Genomic DNA, 27,591 nt, shown 5'->3' on the forward strand with positions numbered 1-27,591 from the left:
TAATGCAGTCAAATAATTCTAATAAATTATAACAATACATTTTTAAAATGTACATTTTACACATTTATTTCAAAATGTTATTGCTTGTGTTTTTGGTACAACATTTTAACATTAAATCAACTGCTTGTAAACAGATTTTGTGATTGTAAAAACAAACAAACAAACAAATAAATAAATAAATACCTGCAATATGCAAAGTGCACTGTGACTTAGTTTATCACCCCATTATAATCATCATATTACCAAGAACTACTGCAATAATAATGTGCATAATTTTGCAATGTGTACACGTTATAGCATAGTTTATTATTCAGAATTCAGTGCAGGAAGTAGTTTAATGAAGTAGTGCAATCACTGATTTAACCTTTCACCCTAGCTGGCATGTAAAAACGATTCACAGCCAAATAAATACATAGAAATCAAAAGTTATTTCACCATGACCATTGCTTATCTATTTTTCTGTGGTGATTCTATAGATAGACTAAAGTCTGGTGAAATGGCCGAGCAGAAAACATGAGACAATCAAATAACACTGAAAACACTTTCTAGTAGAGAATATTATTCCTTTGAGAAAATACTAATTGGCTTTTCCTGTGTGTGTGTACTGTGCGTATATGAGACACGCGCATCGGAGAGCATTTCTGCTGATCAGACGGCTGAAAGTCGGAAATAAAAACCATTAACCTTGGTTTGGATGGCATCGGGGAAAATTATTAGGCAAAGTTATAATTTTATGGAGGTGAGCAATACAAATAAATTCCAATGACTGGACAGGATAATTGGAGGCAAAAGGAGGTCTTATAATAGGGCCTGGCGATGAACAGTGCTCAGGTAGAAGGTCTGCGCATGATTTATAGAGTTTTATCCCTGAGATGCAGAGTGAGTCATCGCTCTTGGCCACTTGGGCCGCCTTCTCTACCATATTAATTATCTGAGGAGGAGGCAAAATGGGCTCAGGTGTAAAACGAGCCTCCACTTTGGCTACTCTCAGTAAGGGCTCTTTAGAGAAGCACATGGCAGAAACACGGCTTCGTGCAGAGCAGCAAGCTGAAGAAACAGGCAGTAAGAGGAGATTAACTATAATAGACTAATGACAGCCTTCAATATATAAAGCTCACAAAGACGTGAGTGGACATCACAGGAGGCGGAGAGTGGAAATAGTGTGCTGAGGCAGCATTAGGGCCACTAATAGCACTGAAGCCTGTGTGATGAAACTGAAGGCTTATAATTAACCTGGATTACAGAGGAGCTGCCTGAGGAACTTCCCGTAAAAAGTGTACAAAGTCTTGGCCAAGACAATAAGCAAGTCACGTGTGGCTCAATCAGGTGTGAAAAACACTTGTTATGCTTCAATTTCAGGCACAAAAGAAGTCTGAATACACAACGACGAGCAGGAACCAGCAACCAATCAGAGAAGTGAGAACGAAAGAACTCATTCTTATACTACAATAAGAAAGGGTTTAGGAGTGGTGTTTGTCGCTTTTTTTCCTTCCAAAAAACTGTCGAATTTGGATCATTACCCCATTGTGAAGTTGTTCAACTAGAGAAATAACGATAGCAAGCTAGCTAAAGTTATAACAATTCACTTTAATGAGCGATTTTACTTGTTCGTTTTGTTAATATAAAAGTAAGATTTGTTTATTTGTTCAGAAACTTTGGGGGTGGGCACAGAGGCTTAGTGGTTAGCACGTTTGCCTCACACGTCTGGATTTGTGGGGCTCGAATGCCACCTCCGCCCTGTGTGCGTGGAGTTTGCATGTTCTCCCTGTACTCGCGTGTTACAGGGCACAAGGACACCCGGGATGGGGTGCCAACCCATCGCAGGGCTATTCACTCACTACAGACAATTTAGATGCCCTACCTCTGGATGGAGCTCTCATCAACTGGAGGCTACATTCTGCCTCTGAGGACGACCCCAAGCAGCACAACCAGGAGGGTGCTGAGGATGGTACCGCTTGAAGCACCATGGAAATGGTTTTGGACCTCAATTCCACCTGGACATTCTCACTGTGGTTTCTGGGAGCACGGTTGCTGCTATGGCCTTAGGACTGCAATTACCACATACAATTTTGCACTCAGATCTCCTTTAGTGAACAGTGGTCTAGTTCAACATGTAAAAACCATAATGAACTTTCTTTTACTTTCACACTATCCGTTGTTACCCAGATGAGGACGGGTTCCATTCTGAGTCTGGTTCCTCTCAAGTTTTCTTGATCATCTTGGGGAGTTTTCCTTACCACCGGCACCACCAGCTTGCTCAGAAGGGATAAATTCACACACTTAAAATCTGTAACCTGTGGTTATATATTTCTGTAAAGCTTCTTTGAGACAATGTCCATTGTTAAAAGCACTATACAAATAAAACTGAATTGGATTAGAGAGGCCAGTCAACCAACAAAGCATGTCTTTGGACTGGGGGAGGAAACTGGAGTACAAGGAGGAAGCCCCCGATTCACAGGGAGAACATTCAAACTCCGTGCACACACGGCGGCGCCTCCAAACCCGGAGGTGCCCAGCAAGCATGTTAAGCTGCCATTGTAGAACAGTTCATTTAAATGCAATAAACAAGCAACAGCAGGGGTCAGTCTGCACAACACATGCATTCAAAATCACTTTTCCCTCTGCTTTACTCTTATGGACTCATGCATGAAAGCACGTTCACACACACACACACACACACACACACACACACACACACACCCTCAGGTCAGCATTTTTTGGCTTTTCCAAAAACTTTAGAGATGAATGTGTCCACAGGAGAGCTGTAATTGGCACTAGCAGGTAAATAAGATTGAGAGTGCTGCTCTGTGAACCCGAGGCTAGATATGATGGAATGGCTGGACGCAAGCTGAGGGATTTCGGGATCAGATCAGAGGCAGGACAAAGTAAAGGCACAATTTATAAGACCTTTTAAATTCTTCCGGTTCCTCAATACAACAAACACTGGGGTACTGAGGAATTCATTCATTTCAATTCTGGCATAATAAATTATCATGTATAATAATTTTTTAAAAATGAAATGTATAGTAATTTAGTAAGCATAATTTATGAAAAGGCTTTTATTTATGGTACCGAGTTCTCCATTGAAACACTGCGCACGTATAAAGAATCACATGTACACTCTTTTGTTTCACGTCTCAGCCATTAAGATAGATAAAATTCCATATCCCCATCCACATTATTATTAAAATCTAATGCTTGCACCCGATTCTGTAGGTTTCCATTTGTTCACTGGAAAGATGTTAAATACGAGCAGCAACCTTGTGAGTTTCACAGGAAAACCTTTTGCATTATTCAGTCAAATTTCCAAAGAATAGGATAAGTGTAAATTACAGCGCTTTGTTAATGCGAGAAAATGAACAAAAAAGGATTCTGAACGTTATTTCCCTGGAGAAAATCTTAGGGCTTTAATTATGGCTGGGGAAAAAAAATAGCCATTGAGGAATAAATTCACTTCAAACAGATCAACTGTGAAGTTAATTTCAAGCGCATGATTTTTATTTATTTATTTTTTAAAAATATACAATTCAGTTACTCACCTGATTATCAAATTTGAACGACTGCGTGCCCACTAGAAATCGTATGGCGTCGGTTTCAGCTGTCTGAGCGGTCAAAGCACGGCACTAAACCGTGATGAGAGAAAATGAGTCCAGCAATTAGTTGATATATACGGAGAGATAAATAAAGTGCACAGAGAAGTCAGAAAATATCAAATATGAAGGGCAACAAAAGCATTGAGCTGGTTGTTTTTATTAATGCAACATAAATCAATTTACAAACAGATAAGAATTTCCATGTAGCAGTAAATAATGATGACAGATAAGAGAGATAATCTCTCTCATATACATATATAAGTTTAAAAGTGATATTCTTAACAGTGTCAAATTATTTAGCCATTTTAGGCTTGTTAGTTTTCCCAATCTAAAGATGCTTATTAGTGATTAAATCTGGGGATTGTTGTGAAAAAAATAAATACGCATTTTAATATATAATATAATATTTACTAATTATAAGCCGAATATTCCTAATGTACTCAGTATTCAAATCTCCAAATATGAAACAGCATATAACTTCTTATAACTTTACATTAAAGTTAGAATTTCATTTGATCTACAACATGATGTGGCTCTAACTCGCATGCTAAGGTGTTTTCTTGTCTGAAATATAATGCTAACAATTTCCACTGAAAACAAATGCTCCTTCACAACATTCATTAGCTGAACAATCCCATTAGGTGTTGCTTTTCTAAATGAATGACACTGACAGGGACATTAAGAGCAAACCAACATCATGCCATGTTTATGCTTCGTGCTATTGTTACTGTCATCCAGATCACTGGATTATTAAACAGGCACTACAATTGAGAGATCGTGTATAAACCCTTGTGTAGTAGTGTGCATGAAAGTATGAAGTGCATAGCAGATTAGATCAGTGCAATCGAAATAAACAACATACAAGTCAATATACACGTTTAAATGCTGTACCTGGAACTCAAGGCCATAAATAACCGGTGCGTCATCCTCCATGCTCCCAAAACTCTTACTCTACAACAAGACGTTTGTTGTTACAGTTTGTTTACAGTTTGCTTGCCTAACTGGTTACAATACATAAATCCATATAAGATTTTATAGAGCTCAATTTAAAGCTGCTTTTCCTGTCAAGCCTGCCTTCCTACCGATTTCCGCGTTGTGAAAATCGACTACGTAAACAGCGCAGGAATAACTTGCGTATCGCCGGGCTCTCTAGAACTAATGTTTTCACGTTGCGTGACGTAATTCTTTCTAGAATACTGACGAACTTTCCGGTATGAGTTTTGATCCTTATCGGATGCCGTAAAACCTGCCATCCCGGTGACTTGGCGCATGCGTATGTGTACTCCCGTCTTCTGTGTGCCCTGTTGACATGCGCGTGAGCGTGAAGCGCATGCGCAGTGTGAGTAGGTTCGGTTGGCGACAGCTAGACGCCAAGGTAATGTTTTGTATCAGTAAGGTTATATTTATTAAAGCTTGGCAAACGTTTCAAAGTGTAACCTGTGGAATAGCGTAAGTGACTTCAGCACTGTGTCTAAAGGTTTATTTCTAGAGGAAAGAAATTTCGCTTTAAAAGGATAAGGTTCGCCATTACCAAGCTAGCCGGCTATCTAGGACTGAAATACAAATGGATCCTTTCTAATCTCATTAGGAAAGTGCACAGTGTAGGGTATGATATAATGTTTGTTTGCAGCCTACGTAGTGAACTGTGTGTTTAATAAAGAGATATTTGTTATGCAGCCGAGCTAGGAAACTGCCAGTTATATAGCTAAGTATCAAGCTGTGAGAGTTACCTAACTCGGCTGCATAACAAATATCTCTTTATTAAACATCATTTCAATGCTCCATTCTAATCTCTTTATGAAAGTGCACAGTAGGGTATGACAGTGGTTTTGTTTTTTTTTTTTTGTTTTGTTTTGTTTTGTTTTGTTTTACAGCCCACTTAGTGAATTATGCGTCTAATAAACTGTTATTTGGGATGCAGTCCAGCAATGTGGTTTGTTAACTGGTTAGTTAGTCGGCTAGTTGGTCAGTTGGTTAGCCAGTTAGTTAGTTAGTTAGTAAGTTAAAATTACTTTAGTTATGCCTTTTAGTTAAACAAGAACTTGGTTATCTTAGCTAATTCAAGATATATATTAACCAAAAAAAAAAAAAAAACACTCAGTACGTGGTTAGTAGATAATAATATGTTTCCAGAGCAATGGTGTTTTATAATAATTCCAATGCTGCTCGATTAAAGTTTTAATTGTCATAATCCACAAGCTTTCCTTGTACAATGAAATTATTACATACGCTGCTGTAGTAATCTCTCAGACGGTAGAAAATAAAGCATAAATAATGACATAAAAATTATTTAACACAATTGAGCAAGGTCTTGTCCAAACTGCAATTAGACAGGCTGAAAATACAACTAATGCTTCTGTATGCTTCTTGTTATGAAAGAGTAAAGTGTAGTAATGTTATACTGCTGTCTTTTCAAACATCTGGAACACTGATCATATTTCCTTGTGTTCGAATGGCAGGCGAGAGCCATGGAAAGTAGTGAGGATGCAGCTCAAAGGCCTTCGAGTCTAGATCTAGCTGGACTAGAGACAGACGAACCGGCAGTCCGTGCCCCTTCAGACGCCGCTGCTATGAGCAGCCAGTCCAACGCTACAGACGCCCTCTTCCAAGAGGAGAGCATTGACCTGGACGTGGAAGCGTTCATCTCCCCTCAGGATGACAGCGCTGCTTCCGGGAGCATCACGGATAAACTGAACGATCAGATGATGGAGAGCGTCATGATCTCCGATTCCCCCAACAGTGAAGAGGACGATGTCCCTATTGACACTTTGTTGGAGCAAACGGATGACAAGGTGTCCCTTGACTCCAAGCAGCTCCAAACAGAAGACGACAAAGAGGATGAAGCCAAAGAGGAGAAGGAGGAGGCTGGAACTGAACAAGCCACACCCGAAGATACTGTTGAATCTGAAATGTCTCCGGCTTTATTTGAAAAAGAGAAAACGATGTACAGCGATATGGACGGCACAAAAGAGGATGGTCCAGGCAAGCTGTCTGCTCCAAGCAGCCCTATAGCTGAGGAAACAGAGCTTGAAGTAGCCAAGCATGGGATTAAGGACGAGATCATTCCAGTGTGCACTATTTTCAGCCAAGGCATGCAGAACAAAGCACAGTCCCTGGTGCCTGATGAGTTTCAGCCGACTTTGGTCAAATCCCCGAGCTTTACGACTAGCCATAATGAAACTCCCAATAAACTAGCACCTCTGGTGTCTCAGCCCAGTCCCAGCCTCAGTAAATTCTTCACTGATAACGGCGCTGTTAACCCTGCCTCGGACTTCTTCGACTCCTTCACGACGTCCTCGTCTTTCATTTCAGTTTGCAACCCAAACGCAGAGTCGCCGAAGTTCCCAGCCCCTCCCGAACGGCAGCTTTCCTCAGGCTCAAGCAGCCTTCTTAAAGACAGCGGCACCGCCAGTGCTTTCTTGAGTCCCACTACTCCCGAGAGCACGCCGAGGCCTGTGACCGGCCCTGCAGAACCTGTAGTGGCCATTACTAAGCTTCAAGCGGTATTCTCAGGCAGCGACGATACGTTTGCGAGTGCTCTGATTATGAGCGAGGTGGACAGACGGTATGACGCTTGGCTTCCATCTGAGGAGACCAGGAGAGTGCTGATCTCTGTGGCCACTCAGCAGATCAACCCGGTGCATGTGGATCGGGAGAGGCTGTCCATGCCTGGACTGAAGTTTGACAATTTGCAGGTTAGTGTCTTTTGTGTTTGGGTGATGGGGAGGGGAGGGAAGGGGGTCATGGGGGGGACAATAATATTACATAATGCCAGTAAATTAGTGCATATTGACATCAAGCTGGCCAGTACAATAATGATTAAGAGGGAAGAATGTATCTGTAATGCAGATTTAATTTTATAAGTGAGGAATAAAACACTTTGGGATGGCCTGTCATAGGAAAATAATCAAAGACAGGTTTGTGTGATGCAACCCAATGCACTATGCATATCACAGTGTTTTATTCCTTTTACACCACAGTAATTTGCGAACAGTTATGACTCAGCATCATTTTTATCCGTTTACAGTTACACTTACTGTCGGCGAAACATTCCGTTTTACGATCTAGCAACTGTAAACAGTCATTCTCTCACTTTCTCTTGAAGTTAGCAAGACAAAAGGTAATGCAGCTTGTTACTGAGAAAACATAATGTGTGATGTCCTTTATCCACAAGACTTTGCCATGGCAGAAAACTTAGTACCAGGTGTTCCAAAAGTCTCCATACACAGGGGACTATGTTTGCCAGCACCACGTCGGTCATGCCTTCATCACTGGATGTTCGTGGACGCCCACTCCTTGGTCCGCAACACCTCCGGTCTTTTTGAATTTGTTAGAACGTTTTGCAACAGTATCGTGTGTGATGTTTCCTTGTTTCCTGTTAATGTCCAACGCAACCCTGCGACAGCTTCCTGATCCTGCCATGAGAATGATTTCAATACGTTGTACTTCTGTCAAAAGCATTCTGGATATATATATATTGTTTTTATTGGAAGACATTTTGCTAAAAAAAAAGTGTTAATTTCCCTTATGTATGGAGACTTTTGGGGACACCCTATAGAACGAAACTCCAGAAGCTCTGACACTGGAGACTCCTTCCAAAATTGTTAAAAAAAATGTCTCCTTTCAGGCAGCTTCACCATGTCAACAATTATACACATTTTTCGTTGTTAAATAACACCAAGTTTTTTTAATCTGCTTATTAAAAGTTTTAATTGCTGGAAGCATCTGCCATACATGAGATCCTTGTGAATATGAGCTGTTGCATATATATATATTGCATATATATATTGCATTCATATAAACGTGTGATTTGCAGCAGGAATTACTGTCAGAGCTGCTGTTATAGAAAATTGGTCAATGTCTTTTAGAGAATTTGCTGTGAAGCACAAGAATAACCTTGTGTAATGGATTTTTATGAATTCAATCATAGTTTAACCCATTTAATCCCAGTTCCTTCCAGCACAAAATATTTTAACATTCCCTAAGTCATGAAAGGGTTCATAGATGCTTTTGGATGCATGACTGATGATTTAATGTGGATCCTTTGCTTTGATTTAAATCTGCATCAGAACTAGGAAGTGTGAGAAATAGCAGAGGGTGTAAAACTCGCACTCCGTATGTTGCAGGGCGATGCAGTGAAGGACCTGATGGTGCGTTTCCTTGGAGACCAGGCAGCGACGAAGAGGCAAGTTCTCACCGCTAACTCAGTGGAGCAGAACGTCTTGGGTCTCAAGCAGCTGATCGTGAGTCATCCTTCCTGTCCCTTTCTGTCCTTCCAGTTGCTGTTTTGGAAAGGTTATAGCAAGTGACACATCTTGCTGTAAATATTCAGCATGATCACGTTAAAGATGAAAGTGAAATTTGGCTTGTCCTTTTTAAAATTACAGGCAATAATCTTGCCAAGCTTGTAGGGCTGCAGGACTAACTGTATTTTAACCGTGATCACAATTAATTAAGCATAATCCTCTGCGATATTGATGTTAGCAAGCAGAAAACATCAGTCCAGTAAGGTTGCAAATTGTTAATTCTTTTTGGTGAGTCTACGGATGATAAACCAAATCACAAGTCACATTCGCAAGTTATTTTTTGTCTCGACTGACCTATCGCACTCTCTTTGGAAGTTCTCTACTGGCCAATCAGTGTTAGGTTTTCAAGCACGCATTGAAACACTGTGTCACAGAATTTCACGGCTTCACCCACACAGGACAGCAGCAGATAACCATGTTCAAACACACAATCATTCAGCTTGACCGAACAAACAAAATGGCAGAACAACACGAGGAAGGTAAGGGCATTAGGAACATTACTTCCTAAAAATGCTTCAACTTCTGCTGTTTGGAAATATTTCAGGGTTTTGTTTTTTTCTGCCATAAACGACTTGTCAAGTAGAACCACGGAACCCTACCTGAGCCGGACTATTCGTTATATTGGCAGTGAGTTTGAAATGAAGAGCAAATGACTTACTCTATTTCTGTTCTGTTTATAACATGTTTTCTTGATTTGGCTGTAAAAAGTGCAATAAATATGCTGAAGTGGGGGGAAAAAAAGTTCTTAACTGACACAATCATGACTCGTGTTGGCGGTTTGGGATGAACTGGTACACTGACTGCACCCCAGGACTCCTCACTTTACATCAGTCCCTGATCTTATTAATGCTCTTGTGTCTGAATGAGTAACTTCCCCACATCCACATTCCAAAATCTAGTGGGAGGCCTTCCCAGAAGAGTGGGGGTTATTATAAAAGATTATTATAACTAAATCTGGAATAGGATGTTCAGCAAGCACATAAGGCTGTTCTGGTCAGATGTCCACAAACATTTGGCATCTAGCGTAATGTACCTCAGATTCAGGTTTCTTTCAATAGTACAAGGCAGCACACTGGATAATATGTTAAGTAATAAATACTCAGCCCAACCAGGACAATTATTTGTAAGGTGTAATGGAAATAAAAAGTAAAATCCATATTACATTACGTTCAAACCGGTAAAGAAGCAAAGCAGCAAACCGACTAGACAAGGGTCTAGAAACAGAAAGCCATTTGGGATTCGACCTACTGTTTGGTCTGGTGATCACCATTACCATAGAAACAGCCATGAATACGATTAGCGTCGTTAAACCTACACCCCGTTTCAGTGATTGCTGCAGTCGAAAGTGCTTGATTTTGCTCCGGCATTTTTTTGTGTGCTTTTTGTGGTAAGCTACTTGAATTGGTGAAATTGCAATTGCACATTTTTGCATGGTCTTTCGCAGTGATGTTTGTCGGTAAATGAGACCGATTAGCTGTACTCATGTTCAACGCGTGTGAATCAAAGACGGCTTTGGCTGAATGCGTGTTGTCATGGCGTCAGATTTGAGGTCATTTTGAAAAATTGCAAGCTCCTCCAAATATTGCGGTGTTTGCTTGATTTCTGCGATTGCAAAATCTTCCCCCTGGAGGGACCGCCATTTGAACCATCATCTTGTTGGTACGTTTGACTGGAAATAGCTGCCGGGGAACGTGGCCAAGAAGGTGCTGAGTGGACTTTACTACAAGGACTTTGGTAATGCATTGTAGGGTCTTGAATAACAGTTTAAATTCTCTTCAACTATACCACAAATGTTGTGCTTTTCATCTGAACTTTTGTTTTGTGGATTGTAAACACACAAGACAGGATGATATTTTTTCTTTCGTTTTTGTCTGTAATATGCCAGACCAGAGGCCCACTTGGTCGAGTATTAAAGCTCTTGTAGCCCAACACGGTTTAGAGCTGATATGTCTGTTGCATCACCGTAATCAACATTGCTATCTAAAGTATGCAGACTTACACAATAAGACTTCAGAAAGACCTTAAAGTCTGTAGGTCTTTATGAAACGCACTGTGTATACAATAATAACCTAAACCAGCCCGTCTCTGATGATGATTTCCTTTTAATAACATTATTAATTAATATTTTTAAGTTAAAAACGATTGCCCCATGCCACACCATCCTGCAGTACCACCGTAGTCCACTAGTGGGCCACAAGGTGAAAAAAGAGAAAGACGCTCTGTAGTCGTGTGAACAAAACGCATTTTGTGTGTATATGATGCCTGAAGAAATATGGTTTTTTGTTATAGTCGTGTGTGTGTGAGAGAGAGAGAGAGAGAGAGAGAGAACTGTAGGTTGTATTCTCATCTGTAGCCTAAGGGGTTTATCTCACTGCATCACTGAGCTGCTTTCAAGCAAAACTGTCAGACACACACAAGCAGGTCAGAAATGTTCAGCCTTCCCTGCTGTGCCCATGCCCTTGAACAACAGACAAACATAGACAAAATACTGTGTAAGTCCAGTGTGTGTGTGTGAGAAGGATTCAGGGTTAGAGAGTTAGTAGAGTGCTGCTTCTGCTGATGTGCTGCTCCTTCCAGCATCCCCAGTGGGGCAGTTTGAGTTAATCCCAGCTATCCCCCGTTTTATAAGCTCAGCTCAAAACGTTGCAAGTGGGAGACTTATTTTGCTATTTGCTTTGCTCAGGACATTGCAGTGCACAGGCGTTTACTTCAACACACTGAAACTGTTAGCACTGAGAAATATCTCTGTTTACCAAGAGCTGGGTTTAAACTCTGCAATGCAACACAATTGCGAATAATAATGAATTACAATTAAACTGGGAAATTGCTCCCACCTGCTTTTAGGTGTGCTCCAAGTCAGCACATAGGCTTTCTTAGTCTGTGAAACAGAACAGTTGCTTTCCCTGTTTTTACTCCTGGGACATAAATTAGGCAATACAGTACGGTCACTTCAAACAGGGCTAACTTTCCTATTGTAGGCTATTTTGCACATCCATCCATCTTCTGTACCGCTTATCCTATACAGGGTCACTGGGATCCTGGAGCCTATCCCAGGGCACGAGGCGGGGGACACCCTGGACAAGGTTCTCATCACAGGGCACAATCACGCACACATTCACACACACATTCACAGACTATGAAGAATTTAGAAATGCCAATCAGCCTACAACACATGACTTTGGTCTGGGCGAGGGAACCTCCGAAGCACAGGGAGAACATCCAAAGTCCTCGCACACAGGGCGGAGGCAGGAATCAAACCCTCAACCCCAGAGGTGCGAGGCAAATGCATGTGTGTTTTTGACATATTTGGACAAGCAAACATTTGGTCTTCTTTGAAACGGTGCTTATTAATAAGGTTGATGCACTCTATCAAATGACACATAAAATTGACATTTTGTAGTAATTTTCATATTTTAAATGAACAAAAAACAGATGACATGGTAAGCAAGTACACCCCTACATTTATCACACCTTCAAAGCCATAAAATTTGAATGAGGTGTTGAAGATTGGGTGTCAGTGATTAGAACCTGCTTAGCGAGTGCAGGTGGAACCTGTCTCATTTATACCCCTCTCATATCTAGTGTCTGGTGTTCCCTTTGTTATCGAGGTATGTCGTGTGATTATGCCAAGCGCTAAAGAGTTCTGTAAGGCCTTCAGAAAAAAGGTTGTGGATGCTTATGAATCTGGCAAGGGATTTAAAAAGCTCTCCAAATTATTTGAAATACACCATTCCACTGTAAGGAAAATCATCTACAAATGGCGTAGATTTCAAACGACTGCCAATTTGTCCAGGACTGGCCGTCCTAGTAAATTCAGCCCAAGAGCAGACCATCTGATGCAAAAAGAAGTCTCCAAGAATCCCAAATTTCATCAGAGGATCTGCTAGTAAGTCTTGCAACTGTTGGTATCAAAGTGCATGCTTCTACAATCAGACAGAGATCGCACAAATGTGAGGTGCACTAGCAAATCCACCGAGGAATGGCTCAAAAAGAACAAATGGAGGGTTTGTAATGGCCTAGTCAAAGCCAGATTGAAATGTTGGGAGATTTGAAACAGGCAGTACATGCAAGAAAACCCTCAAACATCTTGCAACTGAAAGAATATTGCTAGTGGTTTTGTTCAAGTATATCAACTTTTATTAATAGGCACAGTTTCAGAGACGATCAAATGTTTGCTTGTACAAATGTGTCAAAAAAGCCAACCGTTTCCATAGGGTGTACTTATTTTTTCACATGACTGTGGGTGTATGTGTATATTGCTTTTTTTGTTTGTTTGTTTGTTTTACCTGAAAGAAAGTTATTAAACTGCAGTGTGAAGAAGATTGACCATAGCAGAGACATGAAAAGTCTTAACTGTTCATTTTACTTGCATCTATTTTACAGATTGGATAATTGTATGAATGAGCAAGTGTACATGTGTTCCTATTAAACTGGCCAGTGAGTGTATGGTTGTTAAAGATGGGTGGTGTTGGGTTTGTTTTTTGTTTTTTTTTAAATAGACAGTCACTCATTGGGAATTTGTGTTGGTTCATAATTGATTGTTGGAAACAGAAACTGATCTAAGCTGCTCTGATCTCTGATCAAGAAGTTATGAACAATGAATTTACCAATGTCTGTATTCTGATCATCAGGAACAGCCTTAAAGAAAAGTGACTGGGTTACAGCTAACCTAATGCTTCATGAGAAATGCTCCGATTAATTCTCTCTCTCTCTCTCTCTCTCTCTCTCTCTCTCTCTCTCTCTCTCTCTCTCTCTCTTTTTCTACTTACTCTTTCTGCCTCTCTAACTGTGAACCTCCTACACTCCTCAGCACCAGTGACGCACTTATATAAGCACACAGCGTATATATAAATAGATTTTTTTTTTTTTTTTTTTTTTAACTTGCAAAGCAGTCTTTGCTAGGAGCTGATGTGTGAATCCAGATGACAGTTCCACATGTCTGGTTGCTCATGTTTGTTCTGGTGCTTGTGGAGATTGTGGATTCTCTTCCCAGAGGCACAACAGACCAGACTGACTGCAGCAGAGCTTCCATGGGTGACTCATGCTGCAGTGTGTGTGTGTGTGTGTGTGTGTGTGTGTGTGTGTGTGTGTGTTAGGCCTGCGATAGGGCTCCTGTAATTGTCACTATTGTGTCTCAGCATGGTGCTGAAGAGAAGCAAGCAAGAAGGAATGTGAAGAGGACTGGTTTGATAACGAATAAACCAGTATTGTTAATGAGAAATGGAATTCCCAAAACCGTGTCTCGCCTTCGGTTTCTTTAAAATGAGTCTACTCTCACTGCAATATAATGCTGTAATGGTGTAAACGAGGGGAATTCAACTGAAATTTGTGAAGGTCCCGTTACATAAAATTCCCTGCTTACAAAAGTAGAGATAAGCATTAAAGTACTTTTAATGCTTAATCATTAATGTTTATTTTATTGCTGTAAATAAGAGAAGTCAAAGTCGTTATGCTTTGTTCCATTTTTGACTGGTGCTACAGATTCAACAGACAAGATATTTGCTTTGAATTTGACACCGGGAAAATAAATAAATAGATAGATAGATAGATAAAAATGGTAAATGGTCTGCACTTATATAGCGCTTTTATCCAAAGCGCTTTACACTGTGTCTCATTCTCTCTCTCTCACACACACACACACACACACACACACACCAGTGGTAGCAGAGTTGCCATGCAAGGCGCTAACTTGCCATCGGGAACAACTTGGGGTTCAGCGTCTTTTCCAAGGACACTTCGGCATGTGGAGTCATGTGGGCCGGGAATCAAACCGCCAACCCTACAATTAGTGGACAACCCGCTCTATCACCTGAGCCACAGCTGCCGTGTGTGTGTGTGTGTGTGTGTGTGTGTGTGTGTGTGTGTGTGTGTGTGTGTGTGTGTGTGTGTGTGTGTGTGTGTGTGTGTGTGTGTGTGTGTGTGTGTGTGTGTGTGTGTGTGTGTGTGTGTGTGTGTGTGTGTGTGTGTGTGTGTGTGTGTGTGTGTGTGTATATATATATATAATCTCTCACACACACACAAAGTTTTTGAAAACTCTGCCCGAGATGACCTAATGTCTTTAGCCCTGTAGTGAGGTCTCTGGTCTGATGAGCTGCCCTAAGCTAAATAATTTGCATAACTGTATTTAATTGGATAAGCCACAAGAGAAGATCTGCTACAGAAGCTGTAATGGCTCATGTTTTGAAAACTAGAGTCATTAGGGGTCCCCCCCATACCTTTTATCATCCCTGCTCCTTGGTTCAGTCTGCTGAAGTACTTTGCTGGGACTTCATCTAGGCCACGGTCCACCAGTCCTGCTGTAAACAATACCATGTTTGTGGAAATGTTACAGATATGCAGCAAACTAACAACAAGAACCTTCGGCTCTATGCTCTTGTCATCATGTCTAGGTCCTCCTGCGGTCACCCCCCCCGGATTTCTTCGATGGTGGCCAATCTTTACCCCTTCAATCTCATTTCTAATTTCAGGAACGAAATGACGTCCTGAGGAGCGAGATCTGGTGAATACGGTGGATGTGAAGCTGCAACCACATTGTTTCTGTTTAAAAACTCCTTGGCTGACAACGCAGTGTGTGCAGGTGCATTGTCATGGTACAAGGTTCATTTCTGGGTGCATCATTTGTCCAGATGTTTTTTTTTCCAGAAACTTTCACATAGATGCCTAAGCACTTCAATGTAAAATCGTTTAGGTGTGCACGTCGAGTGCGCGCGCCACATTCGAATTCCCTCCTTGTATTATCATGTTCGGGTCCCACCTTGTATTATGATGTTAAGAGTTTAATAAGTAAAAGCTTAGAATTTCTTTCTGTTAATGTATTAATCTGGGTGGTACAGTGGTGGTGTTGGCGCCTCACATCTCTCAAGTCCCCAGCTCAATCCTGAGCTCAGGTTACTGTCTGTGTTACCGTTATACTCGTATTCTTCCAGAAGGATTTCCGCTGGGTTTTCTCGTGTTGCCTCCCCTTTTCCAAAAAGATGTCATTAGGTGGATTAGCTAAGTGTGAATGTGTGTGCATGGGGTGTGTGCATCACAACCTTAACCAGGATAATGAGTTACTGATTTTCTTCCTCCAACCTTCCTTCCATCTGTCCTTCCTTCCTTCTGTCTGTCCATCTCTCCATCCATACTTCCTTTGTTCATTCCTCCATTGCATCCGTCCTTCCTTCCTCCCATCGGTCCTTCTTTCTTCCATCCATCCTTTCTTCGTTTCTTCCTTCCTTCCTTCAGGACAGAAGAAGGAGGGACAGAGGGAGCAATGGAAGAAGGATGGAAGGAAGGAAGAAATAAAGAAAGGATGGATGGAATGATGTCCTTCTGTACTTCTTTCTGCCATCCATCCTTTCTTTATTTCTTCCTTCTTTCCATCCTTCTTCCATTGCTCCCTCTGTCCCTCTTTCTTCTCCATTTCTACTTCTTTCTTCCATCCATCCTTTCTTCGTTTCTTCCTTCTGTCTATCCTTCCTTCCTCCCATCGGTCCTTCTTTCTTCCCAGCATCCTTCCTTTCTTTGTTTCTTCCTTCCTTCCTTCCATTGGTCCTTCTGTCCGCCATCCAACTTTGATTCCTTCTGTCCATCATCCATCTTTACTTCCTTTCTTTCTTCCTCCCTTCCCTCCTTACTTTAGTTCTTTAGTTCAGTATCAAAGATGACACTGTAAAGGTTTCTGGTAGAAGCGTAGGATTGGTACCAACTAGGGCTGCAACTAACGATTAATTTCATAATTGATTGGTCGGCTGATTATTTTTTCGATTAATCGGATGGGGGCGGGGCAAACTTTCAGTACTTTCAGTTTTTTTCGGTTTATTTAAAATAATATCCACAAACTGAGTGTTACAAATATAAACTTCAGACTAAAACTTTACACAACTGTTTGTCCAAAACAGAAAAGATCCCAATACACACACACACACACACCAGAATATATATTATTAATTTAGGATTGTAGTTTAATTCTGTGCTTTTTTTTGCATCCATAAAAAATAATGCATAAATACTTGTATACAATATAAACTTATATATAAAGTGTGTGTATGTGTGTATATATAATTTCTTTATTTTATTCATTTATTTTAGTTTATATTGTATATAGGTGTTTATGCGTTATTTTTTTTATGGATGCACAAAAAGCACAGAATTAAACTACAGTCCTAAATTAATAATAAAAACTCACTTTCACTGCACCTTGTGGTTTCTGTTACTCACTGCCTTTAGGAGTATTATTTTACTCGTGTTTACTTTTGATCATAGTGTTTTAGTGAGACATTACAGATCTTAATCGCGCTCCCACTCTGTATCAGCGCGTCTACACTGCGCATGATCAGCAGCGCGGCCTCGTTACTAACACGTCACTTACGTTATAATAAACAACATAATTTACACTGCAAGCGTGCAAATACGCCATATCATGACAATAAACTTCAATTAAATTAAACTTTGTAAGCAGCTTGCACCAGTTTCCCCTGCCCCTGGCACACAGTGGAGCATTTTGGATATAAACATAAATTTGTGCTCGTGCAGCACTGTTTGATCTCCGCGGTATTTAATATAAAATGCTCCCTGCCTCAGAAGACTTTCTTCCTCAGTCACATGATGATTTCGGCTCCGTCTGATGGTGACGCTGACAGAAAGTAAACTGAAGAAAGTCATTATCCGTGAATCTGGGTGTCTGCTAATGCTAGCGTGCGTATGACGTCATGCGCCGTCACCTAGAAGCGGCTTATAGTTCCGGTTAGTAAAAGAAACCCGCCAGTGATATATCTAAGATGATATTACCTTTCTAAAATCCACACACTAGACGGTAGAGTACACAGTGCATGGTGTACAGTACTTCATTTGAGACACAACTTTTCAGAAGAAAAGTATTGTAATGAGTAAATCTCTCCCGTGCCGTGCGCAGACCAATCGATTTTATGAATAAGTTGTTGCAGCTCTAATACCAACAGAAACTAATGGGGTTGATGTGGCAAAATTGTGCTTTCTTATTTCTCAAGCTGCATAAACACTGACATTTTTAATAAATATGTATAAAATCATTTTTTAAAAATGTATATATCTAGAGATTTTTATGGCACAAACTCAATAAAAACTAGCATAAATACATTCCTTTTCTCTTCATTTGGTGTATCGACTTATCAGGGGATTGTAAGATTAGTTTCTTTTAAGTGTTTCATTTACTTTGTTATTTTTACCGGCAATAGGTTCTTGTTTTTAGTGCATCGTGGAAAACGCTCGTAATCTGCTATTCTTTCTGGAGGATCCCAGCAGTGTACATTCATCTGTTTCTTTATGCTTGCGTTCAGTGAAGGAGGTGCACTATTTAACAAAATCACCTGCTTTGATCCAGTGTTCAACCTCATTTGCAGAGTAGCCTGATGTTTCTTTGTAATGTTCCTCAGCTTGCACTGAGGAAAAAAGGGCTGTCTGTTTTTTTTTTTGGATTTATTTTTCCAAACAGCCCAGTCATCTCTTCTACCCTTTGTATTTGGGATTGCAGACATCCTGTATCTCTAAAGCAGAACGATGAAGTGTGGTTTCAGATGAGGGCAGGGAGTCATGTTTTCTACAAAGAAGTCAGCAGGTGCTGGTGAGTCAGTGTTGTAGATGCTGTAGGGTACATTGGATTTTTTTTTTCTTTTTTCTTTTTTCCTTTTTTTTTTAGGAGCATTATTAGTTCCGCTGTACTTGGAATTGTCAAAGTCTAGTCATTGAGGCTTTTCCCCATGAGGCCCAACTTCATTATGAAAGAACACAGCAGTTTTAATTGAACAGTTCCAGGCTGTGAGGCAGGAAATAAGACGCTTTCGTTTTTGGATTTTGTGTCAATCTACCTGTTCTAGATGCAGGGCTTATCCAGAAAGATATTAGTCTTATCTTCAAATGGTGTATTGCAGCACAATGGGTCACTGTATTTCTGTACAAGTAGCACTGTACAATGCTGTAGTTTTGTATTTGTATTTTTGCGGTTGCAGTTGTGAGTTTTTACTTACAAGACAGCAGTATTTTCAGCAGAGTCTATTAAGCACAGAGCACAAACAAATTATTTTACAGGAGAAACAACAGTACTCTGTATCGACCTTTTATCAGCTAGCGTTTATGGGTGGGTGGTGTGGGGGTTTATCCCACCAAGGGATTATAATCGCTTTTACCAATATTTTTCCTGATATTTAAGCATTTTTCCATAATCGGATATCGGTTTTGTAATATCGGATGCACCGATAAATGGCGCCATCTTGTGGCGTTTATTTAACATAACAGCCATTAATGCACAAATTAGATGTGTGCTGTTTAAGAAGCTTGGCACTAAAAAATAGAGACAAACTCAGTCACGTAATCTGTTTACCCCATCAAAGCTTTTTTATTTTTTATTTATTTATTTTTAAAAGACACTTTAATAATAGTGTACTTTATTTATTTATTTTTTGCAACCTTTCAGATCTCTCTATTTATTGGTATATAAATAAGAGGTTTTTGTTTTGTATGCAAGGAGGACGTGAAATTGACAAAGTTGTTTATAAATAAAACGATTTGTTCGGTTCAGTGGTGTTATCATTGTGTCAAAAATGGAAGTAAAACAATAAATAAGTCAGTTCTGCAAATCGGTTATTGGGCACATAAACATGCAAATAATCTGGATTGGTATCAGTCGATCTCTATCAAGGTTCATGTTTGGACACCATGTAATGTGCCATTCATCTTAAGTCATTCCATACAGAATTTCAGAGGTTTTTTTTTTGTGTGTGTGTGACTGTTACGGCCAAAAATGTTAGATTTTGCCGTGGCTTTTTCCCAAATTTTCACAAGTTTTTCTTTGCAAATTTTATGCGATGTTTTTTTTTTTGTGTGTGTGGAAAACTGCTTGAATTGGCGAAACTGCAATTGCACAAAATTATTTTGCTCAGTCTTTCTCAGTGATGTTTGTTGTTAAATGAGACCTTTTTAGCTGTACTCGTTCAACGTGCTTGAATCGGAGATGGCTTTGGCTGAATGAGCGTCGTGATGACGTCGCATGATGTGTCTTGACCCAGATCTGCGGAAAATCCGCAGTAGTTTAGAAAATTTGCGAGCTCCTGCGAATATTTCTGAGTTTGCTTGATTTTGCATTAATTTCTACAATCGCAATATTGCGAAATCTTGGACGGACTGTTAAGCTGTCTTAAGGTCTGCTCATTTATAATGATTAATAGAAACAACTCCATCCATGGTTACATAGGCATAAGTAAAGTGCTGCCTTTTGAGTCGGCCATCTGTTGTTCATGCTGCACATCTGTAGTTGCTGAATAACACACTTGGAAGAAAGTACTATCTGCCCTCTTCTGCATAAATGAGCTCATAGAAATCTGTGATTGGCCAGTGTCGCTGTGATTGACAAGAGGGCAGAGACTATGCCATTCTTCCCACCCAGATTGCATGGCCAATCCTGTTCCCTTTGCTGTAGGCCACGGTTGGCTGTGGCATCGTTGGAATTCGAATGCACAGTCTCGCGACGACAGGGCTTTTCTGTCGTGCCATTGGGAGCCCAATACTATGCTAATTGAAGAAATATGGATTGTATTTCGCACAGTTTTCCAACGTGTTAGTCTGCACTAGTGTGAATTTCATCTGTGTACTTTATAAGTGACCAAACGTATAAATAATCTGGCAAGTGGGCGTATTCCATCGTAAAATAATATATATTTTGCAAACGTGTGGTGGCTTGGGAATACAGATAGTGTAGTCTCTTGGGAAAACGGATGTATTTTGTATATTTTGGCCAGAATTCAGCCATAGCGACGTCCATTGGGCTTTCCTAGACATAATATGGCATGGAATAATATAGAGATTTAAACATTTCCATTCCTAATATGGTCAAAGTACAAACGTGAACCGCATTGACAATTCAAAGCCTCTTCCTGTGAAGAGCCCATGATAAGACTAATCCAGAGCAGGCTGTGAGTGCCTAAGGGTTGAGAGTACCTAATACAGAATGTGAAGAGTGTTTCAATTACAGCATGGCTAAACTCAGAGCACCTGCAATCCATCTCTCTCTCGAGAGGGAGTGTGAGCACAGAAGTCTACAGAGAAATACATCGAGGCTGCCGTGTTTGTTTGCTTCACTCCCTTATCCATTCTTCCTGATGGAAAGGGTAGTCCTCGTGTTGTTTTTTTATTCCTCCCTTTTTCCTAGGTTCTCTCTCTCTATCTCTTTCTCTCTTTCTTTCTCTTTCTCTCTCTGTCTTCTGGAAGCCCCAGATAATTTGCACCAGCCTTTTATTTTGCTCTTTCAGACCAGCACAGGCTACCTGCGTGGTCCTATTTCAGAAAAAGAAAATTGCATGCGTGCATGCTAATTAATCTGACTAGTAAATCTGTTCTATACTCCTGATCATGCTTCAGCAGGCGGTGGGAGTTAGAATGAGTACAGCATTGGCCCACAGTGAAGCATATTATGTTAAAAAGTCACACCAAATGAAATTTGCTTATTGACTATTGCAGAACAAAAGTATCGTTAAAAAAAAAAATATGGCTGTTAAAAGTGCACTGGGCAACCATGGTGGTCTTCACACCGGGCATATTTGCTGCGGACCGAATCCGAGTGCGATTGTGCGAGTGCACTCCCCGCAGCATTGATTGACTCGCTTGATTCTGTCGAACCATGGTGCATTTGCGTTCATCTTATGTCATCACAAACATGCATGGAGAACGCAGCGTGACTCACCATATTTTTTTTTATTATTATTTTGGTGCTATTACGAGCATCAGATATTATGCACAGCAGCGGACATTCCCCTGCCACTCATGATACACGTGTGTTGTGGAAACTCATGATACCGTCATTGGCTAAAACACATGCGCAGGTTACTTTTATTTCCTGAACAAGTGAGGACCCGAGTACCAGCTGCGTTCACGTTCACGGGAATCTCTGCACAGTTCCAGTGCAACCGAACTCGGGCCACTTTCTTGTAGTCTCGGGTTCTGTACCACGGTGCACATGACGAACCGGGCTTTCTTTCCGGCTAAACTGCCAGTGTGAAAGCCCCCTATGAATAAAAAAAAAAACAACAAATAGCCTGTCTAAGAAATCTGTTTGTAGAGGGCACCCAGGCTACTGATTTGGGTTTGTCCCCTGCTGATTATCTGAGTGACTGTATACGCCACCACTCCCAAAGATTTCAGCATTCTAATTCATACAAAAAACTGAGCGTACCTCCAGCGGGATGGTAAGTTTGCCTGTTGTATATTCTCTTCTATGTATCCCAGTTGTGTCTGTGCAGGTGCGTTTTAATACGGCGTACAACAATATCATATTTGTGTCCTTTTGACGCAAAGCATAAAACAAATGTTTTATTTGATCTATTTTGTGAGTACCTCGCAACCCCTGAATTTGCACTACATCATAATGGACCCCCATTTCCACTTGCCTTGACTTTTTTATGTTTTGTCTCAGCGGCTGCAGCTGCTTTCGCCCATTTCCCTGCCAGTCGTTTTCAGCTTCATTTCCCACCCTAATGAAGATTTAAAGGCACCGGGGCTGTAGAGAGAGAGCGGGAGAACCAGAGAGACACGTTAGAAATCTCAGGGCTCGGAGGGATGCAGGAAGAATATACATGAGATGAGAAAGAATAAGCGAAAAAGGTGCAGTATATGCAGACCAAGGGAAAGAGTGTGAGGTTTGAGGAAGGAACACTGTAATCTGGGAGACTGTAATAGAAATTGATTTTATTATGTTTGATTTCCATAATGTTGTACATGCTGGATGGCACTGATCTAGTAAAGCCTGTACTTGGACGTGTGGCCAGTGTTTATATCATAGGGACAGTATTGTCCTCAAACACTCACATAAGTATCATCACCTTGTCCTTTGTGAACAGAAGCTGAAATAATGGCTTCATTTCTCTCTCACGTCTTCCCAACCAGGGCACAAAGAACTGGAGGGCAGCCGTGGACCTGACGGGCAGACTGCTGACGGCTCATGGCCAAGGCTATGGCAAGAGCGGCCAGCCGAGCACCCACACCACCGACACACTGCAGGTAGGGCTGCATGATTATGGCCAAAATGATAATCCCGATTATTTTGATCAATATTGAGATTTCTATCATTTATCACGATTATTCATTGATTTTAGTGACAACATATTTTTAATGCACTTTCACATTTTAAATAAACAGACCGCTGATTTCACCTCCATGTTGTGCTACATTCCTGCTAATGTACAAATCTTTGCATCAAATTAGACTGGTCCTTAAAGTGCATCATCTCGTAGAAGCAAAACATAAATAAAATAGTACACAAAATATAGGATGAGTAAAAATAAAAATGCCATCAACCAAATGAAAATATGAAATCAAATATAACAATATGCAACCAAATGAAAACAATTCAGGTGTATGCAGAAAAGGCAATAACAGTGTTTACAGGAGGAGAGACGCAAGACAATTTCTTTAATTACAAAAATTTAGGAGCACAGTGGAAGTTGAGGTTATTTTTATTATTATTTTTTTTTATTATTTTATTTATTTTTTTTTAGAGATGGTAACATTAATGTGCCACAATATAACACACAAGTAGGCATGAGAAAACTTGAGCTTGTCAATTATGACAGAATTTAGGAACACAGTGTGAGCCATGACTAATTAATTTACCTTCTGATAAACTAAATTTAATATTTTCAGTTAATTTTACAGACTGTATGCAAAAAAAAACCCACCGTTAACCTGTTCCGCCTTGTAAACAAATACAGTAATCATCAATGCTCAGTCTTTGAAGTCTGCTCCTCTTAAATATATTTAAAGCTACACTATTAGACATTTTCCACTGTCATGGTTCTGGGCTGGAGTCAGTTCACAAACCGCTCTGTGTATATTGTGTATATATCTGAATAATCTCGTACAGATGTGATTGGGTGATTAAAGCGCTTTAGTTTAATGGTGTTCATTAGGGATGCACCGATCAGGATTTTTACGACCGAAACCGATCCAGATACCAATCTTTTTGTTTAAGCTTTAATCAGGAGGTCATAAACAGTTAAATGTAAGCTCTCCGCTCACAGTCACTGTTAATTGAATTGTTGTTGGTTAACTGATAAATAAACAAACATAAAATATTTATTTTTAAATATCTTAAACAATAGTCCTAATTAAAAGTAGATTAACACAAACATGATCCATATTAGGAAAAAGGCTAATACCTTTCTAAAGAGATAGCGAACTAAGCTTAATGTCAAATTGATATTAAATGCAACCCATAGTAATTAAACATTATTTCATTTCCCTTTTTTCATTTATATTTTAAGTTATTATAATATCTATTTTTTTTATATTAAATGATTTATTTATAACTAAGCACATTTTCTGTCTTTACATTTTATTAGTTTTCTGTTTGTTTGTTGGTTTATCAGTTGTTCCTTTTAGATCGGTTTCCCCAGTACGTCTGCTGATAATATTGTTTTTTGGGGGATTAAATCAAAACATGGAAACTTGAGTTGACTTTTCTGATGGTATCTGGCAACCTTAAGTTTAAATGAGGACTATGTCACCTCTACCTATTTGAGTTAGTGAAGAGCGTGCAGGAGAGCAGCAACGTACTCCTTCTGAACAGTTGCTAATCTTTATTATTAACTAATTCCTCACCAATCATAAAGAAGCTTTGCTACCATTGGTGTGTGAATGGGTGAATGAGACAGTGTAAAGCGCTATATAAGTGCAGACCATTTAACATAGTGTGCGAGTGTGTGTGCGATTGTGCCCTGGGTTGGCACCTCGTTGTCCCCCGTCTTGTGCCCTGAGTCACCTGGGATAGGCTTCAGGCTCTTCCTAGACCCAATGTAGGATAAGGGGTAAGGAAAATTGGTGGATGGATCTTAAATTATGTTTTTTTGTACATGAGAGAACAGAAAAGAATCAACGATGCCACATACAGAGATCAGTGACTGGAGCCAAGGGAGCAAAATTGGCCAAGCTGTTTGGGTGGGAGGAATGGCATTCTCTCTCTCACTTGTCAATCACAGGCGACAATAGCAACTCACGGGCATCTGTTAGCTGACTGGTGGGTGGGAATTGGTTAAATTGGGGAAAAACTGTAGAAAAAGAAAATGTATTAGGTGCACAAAACACACTTTAGTGACTTGATTGTGTTCCAATTCAGGTATAAGATGTGGATTGTTTTTAAAGTAGCACCATAGCTCAACTCTGGCTCTCTGTCCACACACACACATACAAACACAAACACACACAGATCTCGCATTGCCTGCCGTGTCAGCTGTATCAAAGCATTCCACCTCTCTGATGTCTGACCTCCAGTGGCACACATACGTTCCACTCTGCTGACTCTCTCTGTGATAATGGAAAACTACTGACTTTCATTATGAAGGTTTTAGCCCTATAGGCTACAGAAAGCACATTAGCATAATGAGTTCAATTAAGTCTTTAGATACGTCTGACTTTGATGCACCATCTCTTTTTGTTGTTTCTCCACTTGGATCTATAAGGCTGTTAGAACTCTAGATTTTTTTTTAATGGAAAGTTCAAAAAGGTGTTAGAACTTCAGTAATCATCATTAGTAATTATTTCGGTTTTCGCCGGTTTTAAAACGATTCCTCTGTGCTTTCTTGCAGTTATGGTTCGTGCGTCTGGCTCTTTTGGTTAAGCTCAACCTCTTCCAAAACGCGGAGCTGGAGTTTGAGCCGTTTGGTAATCTGGACCAGCCGGACCTGTACTACGAGTACTACCCTACGGTGTACCCCGGAAGACGAGGTAGCATCTTTACTGACTGAGTGCATCTGTTTTGAACTTAATAATAAAAGCACATTCATTTACAGCAAAGGGAGAATTAAGACACTGTTAAAAAGAAAATCCCAGATAAAGAGTGCCCATTTATTGAAAGAATGACTCGAGCAGTTTGCTCATACTGAAGTGCTGTGGAGGCTTTGAAAGCCTTTTTAACCGACGGAGGCAAAGCGTGAAAGAGACATTAATGGAATTATAATGTGTTTGAAGGTATGCATGTAAGACAGGCATAATACAGAAACTGAATTGGGTTTTGTCATAGCCACAAGCCATTTAGTCTCTTTGAGCATTAGTGTTTGTATTTTTCTCCTTTCAAGGTTACACGTCACTGATTAGCGCAATAGAAATCCGGAGCAAAACCACAGCTTTATGTGTGGCTTTTCTTTCAAATAAAACGAGTCTAATCAAAGATGCTGCGCATTCTCATGTTACAGTGTATTTTAGTTTTACGGAAACAGTTACCGTGTAGAGGCGTGCAGGGCTGAACCTTATGCACAGTAGCGCCAGACTCTGTGTCACTGACTCGTCTAAAGAGGCAGGCGGTCAGCGCAGCCATTAATCTTGTCATAGAGCTGCCTGATCAAATCCAGCCACACAACTGGATGGAGAGATAGAGAAAGAAGAAAATAGGAAAACGCGAGAGGTGAAAGTAATTAAGGATTAATTATCCGTATCTTATTAGCAATCACAGCTTTTTTGGCTTTGATTGTCTGAATAGGTTCGATTAACCCTAATCCTGTATGTTTGAACTTTATTTGATTGCATACTGTGGTGACTTGTTAATTTATCCATTTAGAGTATAATTGTGTATATTTTTAGTCTTTTAAGCACACACTGCGCAATATATTGTTTGATATTATGTTATTATTATTATTATTATTATTATTATTATTCCAATTCTGATCTGGTAGGAGTCTCCATTATACACATGAGCCCTGGGGTCTAGGAGTCAGAATGCTCATGTGTTTGTATTAGAGTTTGTAGAGACTAGTCAACGAATACAGACACTGTTAGAGGATGTCAATTAGACAGGTGGTAATGAAAAAGTAGTAATGAGAAATAGACTAAATGTACTTGAGGGTCTGCACGAGAATACGCTAGGGAAAAGTACTTTTTTTTTTCTTTTGTGTTAATAGAAAATGACAAATTTCTTATATTGCAGCGCCAGTGAGTTCTTAAATCTGAAAGGTGTTGCCCAAGTGATAACAGCATCTAACTTGTTTCATGGTATTTTTTTTTAATTGTTGGCAAATTGCTGTAGTTGTAAGAGGAATGTGCTGTTACAGGCAAATAATCAATGTCAGGGTTACATTACAACACTCCATCGCTGATTATTTCCAGCTATTCCAGCATGCCCTGTCATGTTTTATTCCTTACTTTTATGGTTTAATGTACTACCCCTGGCAAAAACGATGAAATCACCACACTTGGAGGATGTTCCCCCAGCTTTTTTAGTTCATAGCAAATAAACAAAGCACAGATATAACACACAACCATTTTTGTTTATAGCTGAATATTCTGGCTTTGTTTAACATACCTCAAACAAGTTAAATGAAATTATTGTAATTAATTGCATACGTTGTTTCCAGATCAAGTAGAGGAAAAAATTGTGGAATCCTCAACAAATAAAATCACAGTTAGTACTTTGTTGCTCCTGCTCTGGCTTTTGTTTCTTTGAGGCATGGAGTTCACTAAAGGAAAAACAATATTTTCCATCAAACTGGTTCCAACTTTCTCGAATAGCAGTTGACAGATCAGCTTTGCAGGATGGAGCCTTGTCATGGACCCCTTTTTTTTTTTTTTTTTTTTTTTTTTTTTTTTTTTTTTTTTTTTTTTTAATTTTTACCATAAATTTTCAATCAAATTGAGAGCCGCACTGTTTGCTGGCCATGTTGTTGAGTTTGTTGTTGAGTTGGTCTGCCTTTCCTGAA

General features: G+C 40.0%; 2 protein-coding genes across 4 annotated transcripts in view; one reads left to right on the top strand and one right to left on the bottom strand.

The window, feature by feature from the left end:
* Window positions 1–4,701, bottom strand: part of eipr1 (EARP complex and GARP complex interacting protein 1) — a 40,071-nt gene extending 35,370 nt beyond the window's left edge. Inside the window, exons 1-2 of one of the 2 annotated variants that reach the window (XM_017476251.3) lie at window positions 4,485–4,701; window positions 3,540–3,623 (exon numbers count right to left, since the gene is read on the bottom strand). In XM_017476251.3, coding sequence (XP_017331740.1) covers window positions 3,540–3,623; window positions 4,485–4,526 — 126 coding nt within the window. In that variant the 5' untranslated portion in view covers window positions 4,527–4,701. Of the gene's footprint in view, window positions 1–3,539; window positions 3,624–4,484 lie in introns of those variants that run through there. The other variant, XM_053682467.1, reaches the window with a different exon arrangement.
* Window positions 4,702–4,871: 170 nt separating this feature from the next.
* Window positions 4,872–27,591, top strand: part of trappc12 (trafficking protein particle complex subunit 12) — a 36,212-nt gene continuing 13,492 nt past the window's right edge. The window contains exons 1-5 of one of the 2 annotated variants that reach the window (XM_017476248.3): window positions 4,872–4,968; window positions 6,053–7,288; window positions 8,720–8,836; window positions 22,793–22,906; window positions 25,489–25,627. In XM_017476248.3, coding sequence (XP_017331737.2) covers window positions 4,903–4,968; window positions 6,053–7,288; window positions 8,720–8,836; window positions 22,793–22,906; window positions 25,489–25,627 — 1,672 coding nt within the window. In that variant the 5' untranslated portion in view covers window positions 4,872–4,902. Of the gene's footprint in view, window positions 5,043–6,052; window positions 7,289–8,719; window positions 8,837–22,792; window positions 22,907–25,488; window positions 25,628–27,591 lie in introns of both variants that reach the window. The other variant, XM_017476249.3, reaches the window with a different exon arrangement.

Source organism: Ictalurus punctatus, chromosome 9 (assembly GCF_001660625.3).
Source record: "Ictalurus punctatus breed USDA103 chromosome 9, Coco_2.0, whole genome shotgun sequence".
NCBI classification, from domain to species: Eukaryota; Metazoa; Chordata; class Actinopteri; order Siluriformes; family Ictaluridae; genus Ictalurus; species Ictalurus punctatus.